Source organism: Megascapheus bottae, chromosome 17, assembly GCF_031878675.1.
Source record: "Megascapheus bottae isolate mThoBot1 chromosome 17, mThoBot2.hap1, whole genome shotgun sequence".
NCBI classification, from domain to species: domain Eukaryota; kingdom Metazoa; phylum Chordata; class Mammalia; order Rodentia; family Geomyidae; genus Megascapheus; species Megascapheus bottae.
The window spans coordinates 36412461-36430499 of NC_143525.1; the positions used below are offsets into that span (position 1 = coordinate 36412461).

The following is an 18039-nucleotide window of genomic DNA, read 5'->3' on the forward strand; positions in this document are numbered from 1 at the left end:
GTCTTTGTGCATGCTAGGCAAGCACTCCACCACTAGGCCAAACTCCCAGCCCCACAAGAACTTTTTGAAAGCAAGAGAAGGCTGGGAGTTCAAGCCCCAGGACTGGCAAAAAAAGAAAAAAGAGAAGGCTGCCTCTATGCAAGCCTCCTGTGCTCTGGACACAGCCCAGGGCAGTCAGCTAAGGTCCTCTCTTGTTCCTCAGAGTTATGAGCAACTGTTGAAAGAGAAGGAAAGTTCTTCATCACTCTTTCCCAAGTGGCCTTGGTTGCCCTCTGTGGAGGCTCTTCAAGTCACAGTTTGGATCTAATTCCAGTGGGAAATGGGCAACACTTTCTGCCAGTTTTTCACTGGGTAGGTTAAGCCATCTGCTTTCCCATCAGTAGCAGACTGAGTTTATTTCAGTCCTTATTTAGAAAAAGACTGGGCATTCTGTGCTAGCTTGAGCAATTTGTTCCTTTCCACTCAGCACCAAGGGTGAGGTGGGGCTGTGGGATGGACTGACCCAATGCTTTCCTGAACTGTCACCTGTGCTAGGATTGTCTTCCTTCTGACACCTTAAGTCTTTCACGTGAATGTCTGTGCTAGTACTTCCAAGTGGTAGAATACTAGGCTTGAGAGGAAAAAAAAAAAACCCTCAGGAACAGCTCCCAAGCCAAGTTTGAATTCTAGAGTCAACACACACACACACACACACACACACACACACACACACACACACACACAGCCTGATAACAATGTTCCAGAATGTGTAATATGTGTCTATGCATAAAACTCTTGCTCCAATAAATAAACTCATTCAGCTCTGTTTACTGGAAAACCTCGTAAGACAACTGTGAAGAGAAACCGCTGCCATCTGCAGGGCACCGAATCAGGGGTGCGGTGACAGTCGTGAATGATATCATCAGTTCACAAACAGCTACTTTCTTTTCATGTTTAAAATAAAACCAACAGCCGTTTTCATAAAATTTATACAAGTGTTTATGTGTTTTCCTAATTGAGTTATTCAGAACCTTCCATCTTCCTTAGGACACTGTGTTCATGTCCCCATGCTCAGGTCAGGAGGCTGAAACCAGGGCAGTGTCTCAAGTTAGAAATCCAAGTTTGCCCAGGCCCAGCAAGCTGTGGGCTTGTAGCTGCTGTTCTAATGGAAAGTGTGAAGCACTGCTTTTACTTTCAAAAGTGCTGTAGTTCAAGCTGGCTTTTTTTTTTTTTTTTTTTTTTTGGTCATGGGGCTTGAACTCCGGCCTCTGTGCTGTCCCTAAGCTCTTTAGGGACACTTTTTCTAGTAGTTAATTGGAGATAGAAGTCTCATGGTCTTTTGTGCTTGGGCTGGCTTTGAACTTTGACCTTCAGATCTCAGCCTCCTGAGTAGCTAGAATCACAGACGTGAGGCACTAGATCATGCTTCCTCTTTTTTCTTTGTTTTTGGTCAGTTGTGAGGCTTGAACTCAGGGCTTCGGCATTGTCTCTGGGCTCTTTTGCTCAAGGCTATCACTCTACCAATTTGAGTGGCCAGTGCTCCGCATAGTGGCTAATTTCTGTAGTCCCAAATCTTCAGAAGCTAGTCAGCTAGGGGACTGTAGTTTTAGGCCAGCTTGAGCAAAAAGTGAGAACCCCCCAAAAGCGTTAAGCCAAGCCAAGTGTGGCAGCTCACATCTGTAATCCTAGCTACTCAGGAGGCTAAGATCTGAGGATCGTGGTTCAAAGCCAGCCTGGGCAGGAAAGTCCCTGAGATTATTATCTCTAATTAACCACCAGAAAACCAGTGATAGAGCAATAGCCTTGAGCTGAAGAGCTCAGAGGCAGCACCCAGGCCCAGAGTTCAAGCCCCATAACAGACCCCCCCTCCAAAAAAAAGGCTCTGAAGCTAGATAATGTGGCTTATACCTATAATCCCAACACTCAAGAGGTTAGCAAGTTCAATGCCAGAAAGGGGAAGGGGAAAGAAGAGTGGGAAAGGAAGGAAAAGAAAAAAAGAAAGGGAAGGGAAAACAAAGAGATACAAATGAGGTTAATCTCTAGGCAAGGCCTCTAGAATGACTTGCACACTCCATGGGCAACTGTTTCTCCATGAAGAAAGATTTCAGACTGGGTACTAGTGCTCACACCTGTAATTCTAGCTACTCAATAGGCTGAGATCTGAGGATCATAGTTCAAAGCCAGCCTGGAATGAGACTCATTTCCAACTAACACCAGAAGTGGAGGTATGGATCAAGTAGCAAAAGTCAAGGGAGAGTTCTCAGGCCTGGAGTTCAAGTTCCAGCACAAGCAAAACAAACAAACAAAAAAAGCCAATCACAGCATGAAGCCTAAGTCAAGCCCCAGTTCTGGCACCACAACTCACACAAAAAAAGAAGCCAGGTGCCAGTGACTCAGTCCTATAATGCCTAGCTATCCAGGAGGCTAAGAAATGAGGATTACAGTTTGAAGTCTGCCTGGGCAGGAAAGTCTGAGAAATTTATATCCAATTAACCACCAAAAAGTCAGAAATGGAGCTGCAGCTCAAGTGGTAGAATGTTAGCCCTGAGCAAAAAAAAAGCTCAAGGACCCCTGAATAGGGCAGACAAAGAAAGAAAGAAAGAAAGAAAGAAAGAAAGAAAGAAAGAAAGAAAGAAAGAAAGAGAGAAAGAAAGAAGGAAAGAAAGGTTGGTTTCACAGCTGGAGGCATAGCTCGTGGTAAGGTAGAGCACGAGCCATGACAAAAGTCAAGTAAGAGTGCGAGGCCCTGAACCCAAGCCCTAGTACCAATTCCAAAAAAAAAAAAAGGAAGATTTCATCTGTGCTTAAATCTATCAGATTTAATTAATGTAATGCCTACTCTGTAAATTATGTCTAACAGTGGTCAGATCTGAAAAACTTTATTCACAGATACAAATCACACAAGCATACTAAAATACATTGAGTGAGAGAGTCAGAACCACTAATGTAGGTAGTGGTAGAGCCATTTCAAGTCAAACGTTCACTGTCTGAGAAACTCCTGTGGACAGGGCAGCCATGCAGAGCCTCACTCTTCAGCGCTCTGTGTGCTGACATAGTCCTGCAGAAGTGCCTGTGCCTCTGCCCGCCGGCTCATCTTGGTGGCCTTGCCCTGGAAGCGGCCTTTCTTCCCTGCTCCTTTGCCTTCCAAGACCTCAGCCACCCTGGGAATCAGAGACACAGTCAGGGAGATGTTTGTGAGGGAAAAATCTATGAAAACCAGTGGCAGCTCTAAGCCTTTCTTGGAGTTTGAAGGAAAAGAGACAGGCAAGTGGTTTCTGAAATTCTTAAGAGTATTTGCACAACCAGGAGAAGTGTTCAAAGTTCCCAGTACGGAGATATTCACTAGAAGCTCACCCCTGTAACCCTAGCTGCTCAGGAGGCTAGATCTGAGGACTGCCAGCCCAGGCCAGGCAGGAAAGTCCTTGAAACTTCTTTTTCTTTTTGGCCAGTCCTGGGGCTTGAACTCAGGGCTTGGGCAGTCCTTGAGCCACAGCACTACTTCCAGCTTTTTCTGTGTATGTGGTACTGACGAATTGAATCTGAGGCTTTGTGCATGCTAGGCAAGCGTTCTACCATTCGGCCATGTACCTGGCCCCAACTCTTTTTTTTAACCCCTGTGGTTGTGGGGCGTAAACTCTGGGCCTGGGTGCTGTCTCTGAGTTCTTCTGGTCAAGGCTGGTCTGGACCACTTTGAGTCACAACTCTACTTCATTTTCTACTGGTTAATTGGGGATAAGTATCTCATAGCTTTTTCTTCCCAGGCTAGCTTTGAACTGTAATCCTTACATTTCAGCCTCCTGAGTAGGATTACAAGTGTGAGTCACTAGCACCTGGTTCATTTTAACTTTTAACTGACTTGTGTGTATCTGTTTTCTTTTTGGGTACTAGAGATCAAACCAGGACACTGCAGTTGCTAGGCAAGCGCTTTGCCACTGAGCTCCATCCCAGCCCTTCTATTTTAGCTTTTAACCAGGCTGCACTAATAAATTAGTAACTACCTGGCCTTCCACCTGAAGGGCAGTCTATGAGCTTTACCTTGGCCCCAGAGTCTCCACAGCCTCAGCTGGTCCTGCCAATAGAAAGAGTCCAGCAGCTTTCTCGTCTCCCACAGTTAAGAACAGGAGGGTCTCCTAGAAGATAGGACAAGGTGAGCACCATTTGGGGGTCAACTCCCCTAAAGCTTGGATGTTTTTCAGTCTCATGAACAGGTATCTCCCCTAAACCACAAGTGGTGTAGCTGATGGCTGTTGACCCCACCCCTCCACACTGCTCTGACCAAAGCTAGCCAAGCTTAAAACAACGTCCATGGCCTGACTCCAGCCATGCTTTCAAGCCTTTCCCCGATCAAGCAACATATACTGCCATCACTTAAACCACCATGCTTCCCCCTGCCTGCTCCCTGCTCCATCTGTCAGACAAGCTCCCCAAGCTCAGCTATTCAGGTAGTGTGTGTTCCTAACTATACTCTCTGCCACACTTGACCACTTGAACTGCACTGCCAGCCCTTTTTGCTTTGTTATTTTTGAGACAGGGTCTTCATTCTTCTTCCTCCCGTCCTGAGGGGCTGGCCTATGCTGTGATCTTCCTGTTTAGGTTTCTTGCCATAGCTGGGGTGACAGGTGTGCACCACCACATCCAGCTTTCTAGTAGATGAGATGGGGTCTTCAAACTTTTTGCCCAGTTTGGTCATCAACTGTAATTCTCTCCATTGCTTGAGTAGCCAGAATAGGGTCTTGCTATGTGTGCTGGTTCTGGGGCTTCTTCTCTTTAGTTTTTTCACTCAAAGCTGGTATTTTATTACTTGAGCTATACCTCCACTTGTGGCATTTTGCTAGTCTCTCAGAATTGTCTGACAAGGTTGGCTTTGAACCTTGATCTCCTGAGTAGCTAGGATTACTGGTGTTGAGGTTCTAGAAACCAGCTTGGTTTTGAACTCCCGATCCTCTTATTTTGCTGATCCTCCTGGGATTACAAGCATGTTCCACTGCCATGCCTGACCCCACCCCTGAATTTCTAATACTATGTCCTAATCACACAAAAATCTGGCTTTGAGGAGCTGAGAAGCTGACAAATAACAGCTTCTGAAAGAGCAAATTCAATACCTAACTCAGAGCTCAGGTCATTGCTGGTGCTAGGAAAACAGTATTGAATGCATTTGTGCTCCCTGTTCTGCATGTGCTAATATGCAGTGGCCTCAACTAAGCTGATGCCTCTCACTGACAGCTCTGCTCCCCAGGTCTCTCCCTGGGACACAGAGAATCTCATATTCATCTTACCTTTGACCCGATCTCATTAGCAATGATATTCATGAACTCAGAATCGCCCTCCTTCCTATAACCAAGGACACAGATATGAGATCCTGGATGTAGTGGGGCAGTGACAAGGCAGGAGGCCTGGCTCCTCACTGGGAGATAGGCAGATGGGTGGCAGGCCTCACTACTTTTGTTTTTGGTCATTCGTGGGATTTGAACTTTGGGCCTGGGTGCTGTCCCTGAGCTCTTCAGTTCAAGGCTACCACTCTACCCCTGAGCCACAGTGTTGCTTCTGGTTTTCTGGCTGTTAATTGGAAATAAAAGACTCATGGAGTTTAGTGCCTGGACTGGCTTTGAACCATAATCCTCAGATCTCAGCCTCCTGAGTAGCTAGGATTACAGGTGTGAGCACTGCTCCGGAGTAGGCCTCACTACTTTCTTTCTAGACTAAGTCCCATATCCCTCAGCAAACAGGATGCTGCTGATGGAAGGCCAGCAAAACACCCTTCTCTACCTCAGCAGTTTATAAAGAAAGGATTTATGCCTCCCTTCAGTGGGACTCATCAGGAGAAGAGAATGTGTATAGGGTGGTGAAAGAGGTAAGATGCCAATGAAAAGTCATAAGGTTACTTGTTAAGTCTTGTGAAGATGGTAATATCAAAGCCAAGGAATTTGCTGTGTAAGACATTTCTTAGGGTCTCTTCAGACTCGAACACCGTATGTTCTAGCAACCCACCTCCCACAATGCTCTGCAGGGAGTGGAGAGGCTAAAACCCAAGTCTCACATAGCTTTCCTGCCTGTCTCCACAGCAGCTGGCTTCTCACCTGTGTAGTGCGACCACAGCTCCGGAGTCTGGGCTACTCCGGAGGCTGTGAGCAATGTGCACAGCCAGGTCTCTGAGAAGATTCAGGTTGTTCTGAAATGTAAGTGGAAATTGAGCAAAAAAGGAGAAAGGATGAGAGAGCAAGCCTCACTTCTCGTCACTTCATTCTCCTTTTGTCTCTCTTCAGACAAACCCACACTTCTGACCCAAAGTGAGGGTAGAGTTTGGAGAACCTACTGTAGGCAAGGGCCCGGCTCTCTCCCATGTACAGAATAAATCACCTTTTGCAGGAGCTTGGTGGAATTCTGGAGCTTTTTCACTGCATCCACATGATCCTCTGCTCCACACCTGTAAGACAAAGTCAATGGAGACTCACTGCCCAATGCTTCCCATGATGCCCTCATTGCTAGATGCCTTCCTCGGAATGTGGACCCAGGGGCATTCTTTTTCTTTTTTGCCAATCCTGAGGCTTGAACTCAGGGCCTGAACACTTTCCTGGGCTCTACCACTTGAGCCACAGCACCACTTCCAGCTTTTTCTGTGTATGTGGTACCAAGGAATTGAACCTGGGTCTTTGTGCATGCTAGGCAAGCACTCTACCACTAGGCCACACTCTTGGCCCCACCCAGGGACGTTCTAAGGAGGCCCTTTAGGAACTGGGAGATTACTGATTAATACAAAGATAGTAATCATTTTGTGTGGGCCTGATTTACAATCCAAAGCATTTTGATTACTTATGATTGCCATTACTCCCTCTCCCCTGAGGTAACATATAATTCTATCTACCTCACAGATAAACAAGCTCTGCTCCAGTATCCAGGAAAAGGGGGCAACTGAAGGGGCTTACTTAAGTAGAGTGGTGAGTGCCTTTTCGGTTCCATGACTTCTCTCCATCCATTTTAACACCCGGTTCCCAGCCAGAAACACCAGGTTGGTTTTGTTCTTTTTTCCTTTTTCAGTGCCCAGAATTTTAATGACCTACACAAAGGAAGTTAACACACATGCATAAACCACAGTGGGTCCTGAGACCTCACAGCTGCAGTGAAGGAGAGATTCCGCTTAGCACTCGTCTACTACACCCAACTCTGTTGTGCCCCCTGCTCCATTCCCTTCAACTACTCAACAACGCCTCACATACCTGAAGGTCACTGAGATTGCTCACGTGGGTCCCACAGCACATGTTGGAATCAACACCCTCAATGGTAACAACACGAATGGGTCCAGCATGATCATCTGGCAAACCACGGCCCCTCACCTGGAATAGCAGGAAGGGAGAAGGGCTGTCTGAATTTTGATAAGGAGCCCTTAAGAGAGTCATTCTACCAAAGCCATGCCTGGTTCTCCCCTCACCTGCTCCACCTCAGGATCATCCAGACTCAGCTCTCGCACACTCACAGGCAGCCGATCTCGGATCTTCTCATTGACACTCTGCTCAATGGCAGCTACTTGCTCTGCAGTCACTGCGGGGCTGTCCAGCTCAATCACACTCCGGAGCCTCCCTAACTCCCTGCCATAAAGAAGTGAGTAGCCACAGCATGCTGAATGTTGTAAAGGAAAGAGAGTTTAAAAAGAATGTTCACATAAGCGCTGGGGATGTAGCTCAGTGGTAGAGTGTTTGTGTAACATGCACAGAGTCTAAGCTTCAATTCCTGACGCCACAGAAAAGAATTTTCATAGGGTCAGGTATGATGGTACACACCAATAATTGTAGCACTCAAGAGGCTACTGTAAGAGGATATTGAGGTAGGCTAGCTGGGGCTAGACTACAAAGGGAATCTCAAAAAACCAAACAAACAAACTCAGCTTATATAAATTATTGTATTTAATCCTTACAAAAATCCCATTAGGCTGGGCGTGATGGCTCATACCTGCAATCCTAGCTAATCAGGAGGCTGTAATCTTAGGATCTCGGTTCAAAGCCAACCAGGGAACTAAAGTCCTCAAGATTTTCATCTCCAATTAACCACTAGAAAATCGGGAAGTGGAGCTGTGGCTCAAGGGGTAGGGCAGAAGCCTTGAGCTGAAGAGCTCAAGGACAGCGCCCAGGCCCAGAGTTCAAGCCGCATGATCCACTAAAGCAAACAAACAAAAATCCCACTAGGTAGAAGTGGTGAGGCCAGGACTCACCTTCTGGGTTCCAAATTCATTCTTAGTGGAGTTTGTTTTTTGTTTTTGTTTTTGTTTTTTTGCCAGTCCTGGGCTTGAGCTCAGGGCCTGAGCACTGTCCTTGGACTTTCTCAAGGCTAGAGCTCTTCCACTTGAGCCTCAGCACCATTTCCGGCTTTTTTCTATGTATGTGGTACCGAGGAATTGAACCTGGGTCATTGTGTATGCAAGGCAAGCACTCTACCACTAGGCCAAACTCCCAGCCCCGATAGTGGAGGTTTTCTTGTTGTTGGTCATGGGGCTTGAACTCGGCCTGGACACTGTCCCTGAGCTCTTCAGCTCAAGGCTCTACAACTTTGAGCCACAGCTCTACTTTCAGTTTTCTGGTGGTTAATTGTAGATAAAAGTATCACATGCTTTTGTGCCCAGGCTTGCTTTGACCCACAGTCCTCAGATCTCAGCCTCCTGAGTAGCTAGGATTACAGGTACCAGCCACTAACAGTGTTGTTGTTTAAACATCCTTCATTAGAGCCAGGAGTTTAGCCTAGGGGTAGAGAAAAAAGCCAGAAATGGTGCTGTAGCTCAAGTGGTAGAGCATTAGCCTTGACAAAAGCCCAAGGACAGTGCTCAGGCCCTGAGTTCAAGGCCCAGAACCGGAAAAAAAAAGTTTAAACATCCTTCATTATTATTCTTTATAAAGTTTTTTCAATCACTTAACTTAGTATAAAAAGGAGAAATGGGAGGAAAAGAGAGAAGAAATATTTCCTGCTTCCCATGCAGGAAGCAGAAGTTAAAAGACTCCAAAAGGTACTTCACCTTTTTTTTGCAGGATGGAACTAAGATATGAACCCAAAGGCTCAGCTTCACTAGACTTGATTGCTCAGCTGGCATTCTACCACTTGAGCCACGCTTCCAACCCTCCATGTTCTTTCCAAGTAAAGACAATGTCTCTTCTCTTATCCTTGTGTTCCCCCAAAGAAAAATGAGGTTATCCCACCATCCATTTTACAAGCAAGCAGACAAATGTGAACACAACCACTGGAGTATGGGTATATGGTCCTCATACTCTAGACCCATTATTGGGAACAGAGCTAGTAGTACAGAATGCTAGCTCATACTGTCCCTTCTCCTTACCATGACGTTGTCTTCATCCCAAACAGATTGTCAGCAACTGCTGTGATAAGATGCTGCCCTAAGCAAAGAGAGGAGAGGAGAAAGTGAAAAGTCCAGGCACATACTACCATGATGATAGTCTCATACGTTCTTTTTTTTTGGGGGGGGGGAGGGGTGGTGGTGCGGGCAGTAGTAGGGACTGAATCCAAGTCTTCACACTTGAACTATATGCCCTTTGTTAGGTTTAGGTTTTGATATAAGGTCTCACTAACTTTGCTCAGATTGACCTCAAACTCGCAATTCTGCCTCCATCTCTTCAACAACTATTATTACAGGTATTCACTACCATGCTGGGCCCACACTTCTTTTTCTGAAGATTAGTATGCATGACGCTCTGAGTCTGATACTTAGCATAATAAATTTTTTTTTTTTTAAAAAAAAGGTTTTTCTGGGGGCCAGGAGTTTGGCCTACTGGTAGAATGCTTGCCTAACATGCACAAAGACTGGGGTTCAATTCTTCCATACAGCATACATAGAAAAAAGCCGGAAATCGTGCTGTGGCTCAAGTGGTAAAGCTCTAGCCTTGAGAAAATCCAAGGATAGTACTCAGGCCTGAGCCTATGCCAGGCACCAGTGGATTTGCCTATAATCCTAGCAACTCAGGAAGCTGAGATCTGAAGACAGATTAAAAGCCAGCCTGAGGGTAGGGAATATGGCTTAGTGGTAGCATGCATGAGGCCCTGGGATCAATTTCTCTGTACCACAAAAACGAAAAACAAAATACACAAATTTCAAAAGTAAAAATAAAGGCCGGAAGTTTGGCCTAGTGGTAGATTGCTTGCCTAGCACTCATGAAGACCCAGGTAGATTCCTCTGTACCACAAACATGGAAAAAAATCAGAATTGGTGCTGAGGCTCAAGTGGTAGAGCTCTAGCCTTGAGAAAATCCAAGGACAATGCTCAGGCCCTGAGCTCAAGCCCAGGACTGGCAAAAAAATAAATAAATAAATAAGGGGCCGGGAGTTTGGCCTAGTGGTTAAAGTGCTTGCCTAGCATGCATGAAGACCCGGGTTCGATTCCTCAGTACCACATACATAGAAAAAAGCCGGAAGTGGTGCTGAGGCTCAAGTGGTAGAGCTCTAGCCTTGAGAAAGTCCAAGGACAGTACTCAGGCCCTGAGCTCAAGCCCAGGACTGGCCAAAAAATAAAATAAAATAAAGAAAGAAAGCAAGCAAGCAAGCAAGCAAGCAACGCACATGACTGGTAAAAAAATAAATAAATAAAGGAAGGCACAGTGGCTCATGCCTGTAATCCTAGCTACTCAGGAGGCTGAGATCTGAGGATCCAGGTTTAAAGCCAGCCTGGGCACTAAAGACCATGAGACTCTTATCTCCAATTAACCACTAGAAAACTGGAAATGGGGCTGTGGCTCCAGGGGTAGGGCAGTAGCCTTGAGCTGAAGAGCTCAGGGACAGCACCCAAACCCAGAGTTCAGGCCCCATGACCGACAAAAGAAAAAAAAAGTAAAAATAAAAGCCAGGGCCAGTGCTGGGCACAGAAGCTCATGCCTATAATCCTAGCTACTCAGCAAGAAGCTGAGATCTGAGGATCTTGGTTCAAAGCTAGCCTGGGCACTAAAAAGTCTATGAGTCTCTTATTGTGGTGCTATGGCTCAAGGGGCAGGGAAGCAGCAAAAAAAGCTTAGAGACAGTGCCCAGGCCCAGAGTTCAAGTCCCCTGACCAACAAGAATAACAACAACAAAAAGCCAAGGCCGGCAGTGTAGCCTAGTGGTAGAGTGCTTGCCTAGCATGCACAAAGACCCAGGTCCAATTCCTTGGTTCCACATACATAGAAAAGCCAGAAAAGCTGTAGCTCAATTGGTAGAGCATTAGCCTTGAGGAAAGCCCAAGGACAGTGCTCAGGCCCTGAGTTGGGTAGGGAAGGAAGAATAGGGGAAGAGGGAGAAGAGAGGAGGAAGAGGAGAGGGGGAAGGGTGGGGGGAGGAAGGGAGAGAAGGGGAGAGAAATCTCTCCTAATTAACCAGCTAATGCAAGACTGGAGGTGGAGCTTAGGTGATAGAGCAAAAGCCATAAGCAAAAAAAGTAAAGTTCAGGCCCTCAGCTAAAAGTTAAGTAGAAAATTAGAAATATTTAAGACCAGCAATTATTCTAATACATTTATTTTCATTGTTCATGTTGTTTTATTAACATTTAGTATCTCCCACCTAAATCAGAGCTGATTCTGAGTAATCTCCAAACAGGATGATTTTTCCTACCAATCCCCAGGACTTCCCCATACATAGCCCCACATACCTGAATGCTGCTGCATGTGGTCAAATCTCCGCTCCCAGTCCACCTGGACCTGAACCTGGCTCCCAGGGGCCAGAGATGTCTGTGTGAAATGATCAGCCTGGGCTCCCCGGCGGGTCACTCTCAGCACAGAGATGCCATTGATTGTACCACGGTCATCAGGCTGGGAGAAAAAAGTTATCAGCAGGAGACAGGGCTCACCCAACCTCTTAGATTCAAACCTCCTCTAGGGAAAGTCTATATGAGACATATCCAGAATATAGAGGACCCTAAGAGAAAAGAAAGAAGCAATGCCAAGCAAAATGCCTATTTTGTTCCATGACATGATTCCTCTTTACTTTGAACACCTATATGTTTTGTTCTTCAGGAATTAAAACAGGCATTTAAGTATGGCAAAAAAGAGTTTTAGAAAACTCCAAACAAGACTGGGACAGTGCCTTCGTAGTATAGTGCTTGCCTAGCAAGCAGAAAGTCCTAGGTTTGATTCCTCTGTACCATATAAGCAGAAGTGGAGCTGTGGCTCAATGTGATAGGGTGCTAGCCTTGAGCAAAAGCAGCTCAGGGACAGTGCCCAGGCCCTGAGTTCAAGCCCCAGGACCAGCAACAAAAAAAAAGTGGGGGAGGGAAGTAAGTGCCTAGGGATGTGACTGTGGTAGAGAGCTTGCTTAGGATGAACAAAGTCCTGGGTTCAATCCTCAGCAGCACACACACACACACACACAGAGTCCTGTTCACCCGCCCTCTTTAGAGCCTGGGTTTCTATTGAGCATGCGCACTACCTAGACGGCATTTGTAAGCACTGAACGCAGGCCGGCGTGAAGGGAGCTGACATCCGCCCCAGTTCCCCAGGATTGAGGCACAAGCAGAGCATTTTTTTCTGTGGGGTTCCTGGCAGGGCAGCGGGCCGGTCGGTACCTGTCCCCCGCCTTCGGGAAAAAGCAGCGTGTCCGCCAGCACCACCTGGAAACCGCTCAGCACTTCCTTCTCGCCCTGGCGGCCCTCGGTCTGCAGCTCCGCGGGGCGGCAGGAGAGCACGGCCGTGGTGCACTGCACACAGAGGGGAAGGGAGTGAGCACAGCCCGGCCCCTGCACCCGCACGGGCCCGCCTGACTGCCCCGCCACCCGGCCCGCCACCGGCCGCACCTGCCGGGCATAGCTGTCGCGCTGACACAGGAACGCCATCGCCGCCTCTCTGCGCCCGGAAGGCCGCGCGCGCCCGGAAGTCCCGGGTGCGGACGGGCCGCGGCGCGGGACAAACTTCTGCCAGGGCGCGCCTCCGCGCCGGAGCCAGGGGAAAATGGCTATCGTTGCTTCACGTGTGCCGAAAGTCTGCATTGCCTACCATCTGGACGAAGGAGACCAGAAAACAAAGCTCGTAGCCCAGACTGGCCTGTGTTTCATGCTCGCCTTTTTCTTTTCTTTTTTTTCCCCCCCAGTTGTGGGACTTGATCTCAGGGCCTGAGCACTGTCCTTGGGCTTTTCCCTCCAGGCTAGAGCTCTACCACAAGAGCCACAGCACCACGTCCAGCCTTTTTCTATGTATGTGGTACTGAGGAATCGAACCTAGGCCTTCGTGCATGCTAGGCAAGCACTCCACCACCAGGCCACACTCCCGCCCTCAGCTAGCCTTTGTGATTTCAACCCCCCCCCAGAGTCCCGCTTCTCCCCCAACGCTGGGAAAGGTACAGGCTTCAATACAGAACAGGCTTGCCCCGTGGAAATGGAAAGGATGCTAGGCATATTATATTGACAATATATTTTATTTGAGTCAACATATTCAGAGTTTTATGTTCTCATGGAATGGCCTCAGAGACTCCCAAGGCCATCATATCTGGGGTAGTGGCTCTGCTTCTTTTGTCAGTCTTGGCAGTGGTTCTTCTGTTTCATCAAGGGGAGAGCCAAAGGTCCACTCATTGCCTTCCCTCCCCTCTCCCCTGCCAGCGTAAATTGAGTAATTTTAAATCAGGATTTTCAGATGACTGTGGGGTAAAAGTTTCTAAATCTAAACTAAAATGATAGATTGGCCTGCCTGTGAGGTTGACTGGCCAAGCCAAGGCTCTGCCCTCAAGCCTCAAGTTAATCTTGGCAGTTTGGTATGTGGTAACCAGGGAGCCTGGGCACCGGGGCCAATATCCATACATAGATCAATGGCATCCCTTGGTGGAGAACCCTCCTCCTTGGTTGAAAAAGTACGCATCACAGTCAAGCAAGGAGTTGGGGACTACTTTCCTCCCCTATACAATCAGACCTCTAGGGAAGCTCCCAGCAGGGGAAAAGAGAAGGAAACACCCTTTCCCCCTCCCCACACTAGAAATCACACAAGGAGGGGAAAGTTGCAGGATGGGAGGAAATAGGAGATCCCTTTCTTCTCCACAGACAGGTGACCCCTATAGGGGTCACACATCTTGGCGAATATTCCATTTTCCTCCACTGATCTGTATAATTGGAAAAGTCAAAACCCTGCCCTTTCAGGAAAACTGTAAACTCTCATTGTGGTAGTGGAGTCTATTTTTCACACCCATGGCCCAACTTGGGATGATTGTCATAAGCTCCTGGCAATTTTCTTTACCATGAAGCAGAGAGTATGGGCAGAGGCTAGAAAAGCTAACCCAGAGGTGGTTCACTGTACACACGGGGGGAGGGGGCATCACTGGACACTTCACTGATCCTGTTATGGGACATAAAAGGAGCAGTGAGAAAGCCTGCAAATCTAAAACCACAAAAGGAAGGCAGAGAGCACAGGAGTCTCCCATAGCCTTCCTGGAACGCCTCCAGGAAACGTTTAGAACTTACACCCCTGTTGGGAGCCAGAGTGGAATCAAACTGTACCTTGATTTGCATCAGACAATGGCTTTATTGTCTTATTGTTTTCTGGCCTTATTCTGTTTACCATATGAATGTAACACCTGAAAGTTCCCTGGGTCTCAGGGAGGGAAGAAGCTGGAGTGGAAAATAAACGTGGCAGTCTTTACCTGGACTGCAGACATCCCGGACCCGGTGTGTCTGTCTCTCTTCTATTTCTTCCTAGCCCTTGCCCCCTATTTCAGGAACCCCAATCTGCGAACCCTGGTTTGCTGCTGGCTGGCCCCGGCAACTGGCGCCCGAACAGGGACCCTGAAAATCTGGGACGAAGGTGAAGGACCCCTCCCTGTGGTGAGTAACACATCGTAGGACTATTAAGAGAGGATCTTAAGAGAGTGTATAGTCAGGAGTAAAAATTATGGGTCAAGTTAATAGCCATAGGTCATATGTACCGATCTTAACAGGCCTACTTGAAGCCCACGGAACGTGGGTGGAAAAAGGGGTGCTTCAGAGCTTCCTACAGTTTGTCGAGGAGGCATGCCCGAGGTTTATAGAGGAGGAATTCCAAAAAACCTGGCAGCGGATAGGAAAAAGAATTCAAGAATATTATAATGTATATGGCCCCGAAAAGACCCTAGTAGAGGCTATTGATGCATGGAATTTAGTAAGTGAATGCATAGATCCTCAACATGAGAATGCTGAACTTAATCTTGAATTAAGGGAAATTTATGAGTTAAAGGACCCTTCTGAAAAACCTGAGGCTGAGCCATATGCCGCAGCCAAAGAGAGTCTAAGTGAGATCTTGAAAAGGGAACAACAACCAGTAGATATTGAGTATCAGAATTCAGGTTTGAATATCAAGGAGGAAAGTTATGATGAGTCAATGGAGGGCCGGATGGCTACGATGGAGAAGAAGTTAGAAGAAATGCTACATTTTCTATCGAAAATGGGGACAGAGCAGAGAGCCCCCCCAGAAGTAGGAAAGAAAGATGACCCTCAGGCCACTATGATGTCTGATTCTAAACCTTACCCCTCACACCCACCGCCTCCGGCTGCAGCCTTACGGCCTCAATCCCTTTTTCAACCTTTACGCAAGCCTAAAGGCCCTAGCAACAAGTCCCTTTTAACAGGCACTACAACCAGGCACAGTGCATCGCAATCAAACCTGACTCAGGCTGCTAGAGAGAGGGAAGATATTTCAGGGCCTCGATGCTTCCCTAGTTTAGTTGATCATGATGAACAAGTATACCATCAACCTGTTCCTGTTAAACTATTACAGGATTTAAAAAGTGCCTGCTCCCAATATGGGCCAACTGCCCCTTTTACTCAAGTAATATTGGAGGCCGCGTGTGCTGGTATTGTATGCCCAAATGACTGGAAGCGGCTTGCCAGAGCATGCCTTAGTGCAGGAGAGTACTTATTATGGGAGACAGAGTTCACTGCACAGTGTCGGGCTAAAATTGAAACAGATAGGCCTAAGAACCTGCCTTACACTTATGATCAGTTGTTAGGAGAGGGAACCTATAAAAACACCGAAGACCAATTGGGTTATGCAAAGGAAGCCTATTTACAAATAAATGCTGCGGTGAGAGAGGCTTGGAAAAGGTTACATAATTCCAATCGTACAAAAAATCTATTAGAAGTTAAACAGGGACCGAATGAACCTTATCTAGAATTTTTGTCTCGATTAATGGAGACTGCAGACTGCCTAGTACAAGATGAGAACGCAAGGAAGATTATAGTTAGACACATAGCCTATGAAAATGCCAACGCCGCCTGTCAGGCGGCTATCAGACCCCATAGGAATAAGGGAGGAATCATGGACTTTATTTCACTGTGTGCTGATATTGGACCCTCCCATGTACAAGGCCTTACTTTAGCCGCCGCTCCTCAAGGAAAGACTGTTACTGAATTTCTAAAATATAGAGGTCAGGAACCTTATTTTACCTGTGTCCCATATAATCTACAACAACAAGATTGGCTATTCGCCCATTGCAATCCTTGGGCCATTGCTTGGGCCAATTATACGGGAAAAATTTTGCATCACTACCCGTCTAACAAAGTTCTCCAATTTGCTGCATGTCATATGTTTCTATTTCCTTCCATAGTACGGGCCTGGCCTTTATCTTCTGCCGCTTTGGTATTTACAGATGGATCCTCTAATGGAATGGCTGCTTTAACCATTAATGGGAAAACTCAATCTTGGGTTACGGGTTTTTCCTCTGCCCAAGAGGTGGAATTAGAGGCTGTTTTACAAGCACTCGTCCTGTTACAAGACGAGCCCTTTAACTTATACTCAGACAGTCAATATGTAATTCGTGCTCTTCAAGTCATAGAAACTGTTCCCTTTATTGGAACTACTAACTCCAATATTCAGACCCAATTTCGCCAAGTACAAACTTTGCTTTGTTCTCGCAACCACCCTTGTTTTTTTGGCTTTGTTCGAGCTCACACTAATCTTCCTGGCCCTTTAAGTGAGGGCAATGCAGTTACTGACTCAGCCACCGGAGTTTACTTAACTCAGGTTGAACTTGCTAAGCAGTCACATGCCATCCACCATCAAAACAGTCGAGCCTTGCGCCGACAGTTTAAATTATCTAGAGAAGCAGCACGACAAATAGTTAAGACTTGCTCCAACTGTGTCCCTTTTTCACCAGCCCCCCCATTTAGGTATAAATCCACGAGGACTGCTTTCTAATCACATTTGGCAGATGGATGTCACACATGTTCCATCATTTGGCCGATTAAAATATGTTCATGTTACTGTAGATACTTATTCTAATTTTATCTTGGCCACCCCCCTTGCTGGGGAAGCCACTAAACATTGTATTTCTCACTGCATTCGATGCTTTGCTGTGATGGGGATTCCCTCGCAAATAAAAACAGATAATGGCCCTGGCTATGCAGGCCGAGCATTTCAATCCTTCTGCCATTCCTATAATATCACTCATATTACAGGCATTCCTTACAATCCTCAAGGTCAAGGCATCGTAGAGAGAGCTAAGGGATTATTAAAACATCAAATTGCTAAAATACAGAAAGGAGAGTCGTATCCCGCTACCCCTGTGAATATACTTAATCATGCTTTATTTGTTTTAAATTTTTTGAATTTGGATTCAAATAATTTATCTGCTGCTCAGCGATTCTGGGAAAAAAGAGAGCAGCGTGCTTTTGCCTTAGTAAAGTGGAAGGATCCCCTAACTGGTGCTTGGCATGGACCCGATCCTGTTCTAACCTGGGGTCAAGGGCATGTATGTGTTTTTTCACAAGGAGAAAATGACGCCTGCTGGCTGCCTGAATGCTGTGTTCGGATCGTGGAGAGTGACAGTGGCCATCCAAGCAGCGACTCACTGGGCCTACACCCCCAACCCTCCAGTGGTGCATCCTGCGACGTGGGAAGGACCTGAGTTATTTGTGCATGTCAATTGGGACTGCTACTGATCCACTTGTTCCACACATTCATATGAGCTGTGTTTCTCCTCCTTTTACTATTATGTAGGGACCTTTTAACATATTCATTGACTCTACACAATTTAATATGTGACATTATTTTGTTTTTACCATCCCTCTTCTTAATAACCTTTTTTGTAAAAGATGCCCAGGTGAAAAGCAAAGGCCTCCAGAGGTAAGTAGAAGTCGGCCGACCCCCTGTA

At 46.7% G+C, this 18039-nt stretch overlaps 1 protein-coding gene across 1 annotated transcript; it reads right to left on the bottom strand.

Annotated features, from left to right (window-relative positions):
- Positions 1–2781: 2781 nt before the first annotated feature.
- Aarsd1 (alanyl-tRNA synthetase domain containing 1) lies at positions 2782–12832 on the bottom strand. The gene is made up of 12 exons (XM_090350943.1): positions 12728–12832; positions 12500–12631; positions 11588–11747; positions 9296–9353; positions 7406–7562; positions 7194–7310; positions 6903–7033; positions 6337–6403; positions 6057–6148; positions 5256–5310; positions 4015–4109; positions 2782–3140 (listed from the first exon to the last, which is right to left on the bottom strand). The coding sequence occupies exons 1-12, from the start codon at positions 12764–12766 to the stop codon at positions 3005–3007; spliced, it is 1239 nt and encodes a 412-aa protein (XP_090207069.1). The 5' UTR covers positions 12767–12832; the 3' UTR covers positions 2782–3004.
- Between the last annotated feature and the right edge of the window lie 5207 nt (positions 12833–18039).

What these genes read in the sequence shown, in the direction of transcription:
- Aarsd1 (XM_090350943.1), bottom strand. Translation starts at nt 12,766, where the DNA reads ATGGCGTTCCTGTGTCAGCGCGACAGCTATGCCCGGCAG. An exon ending in ATGATCCTGAGGTGGAGCAG is followed by an intron (nt 7,311 to 7,405) that starts GTGAGGGGAGAA and finishes CTGCTATTCCAG; the next exon opens with GTGAGGGGCCGTGGTTTGCC. An exon ending in GCTGTGGTCGCACTACACAG is followed by an intron (nt 5,311 to 6,056) that starts GTGAGAAGCCAG and finishes CCTTGGTTATAG; the next exon opens with GAAGGAGGGCGATTCTGAGT.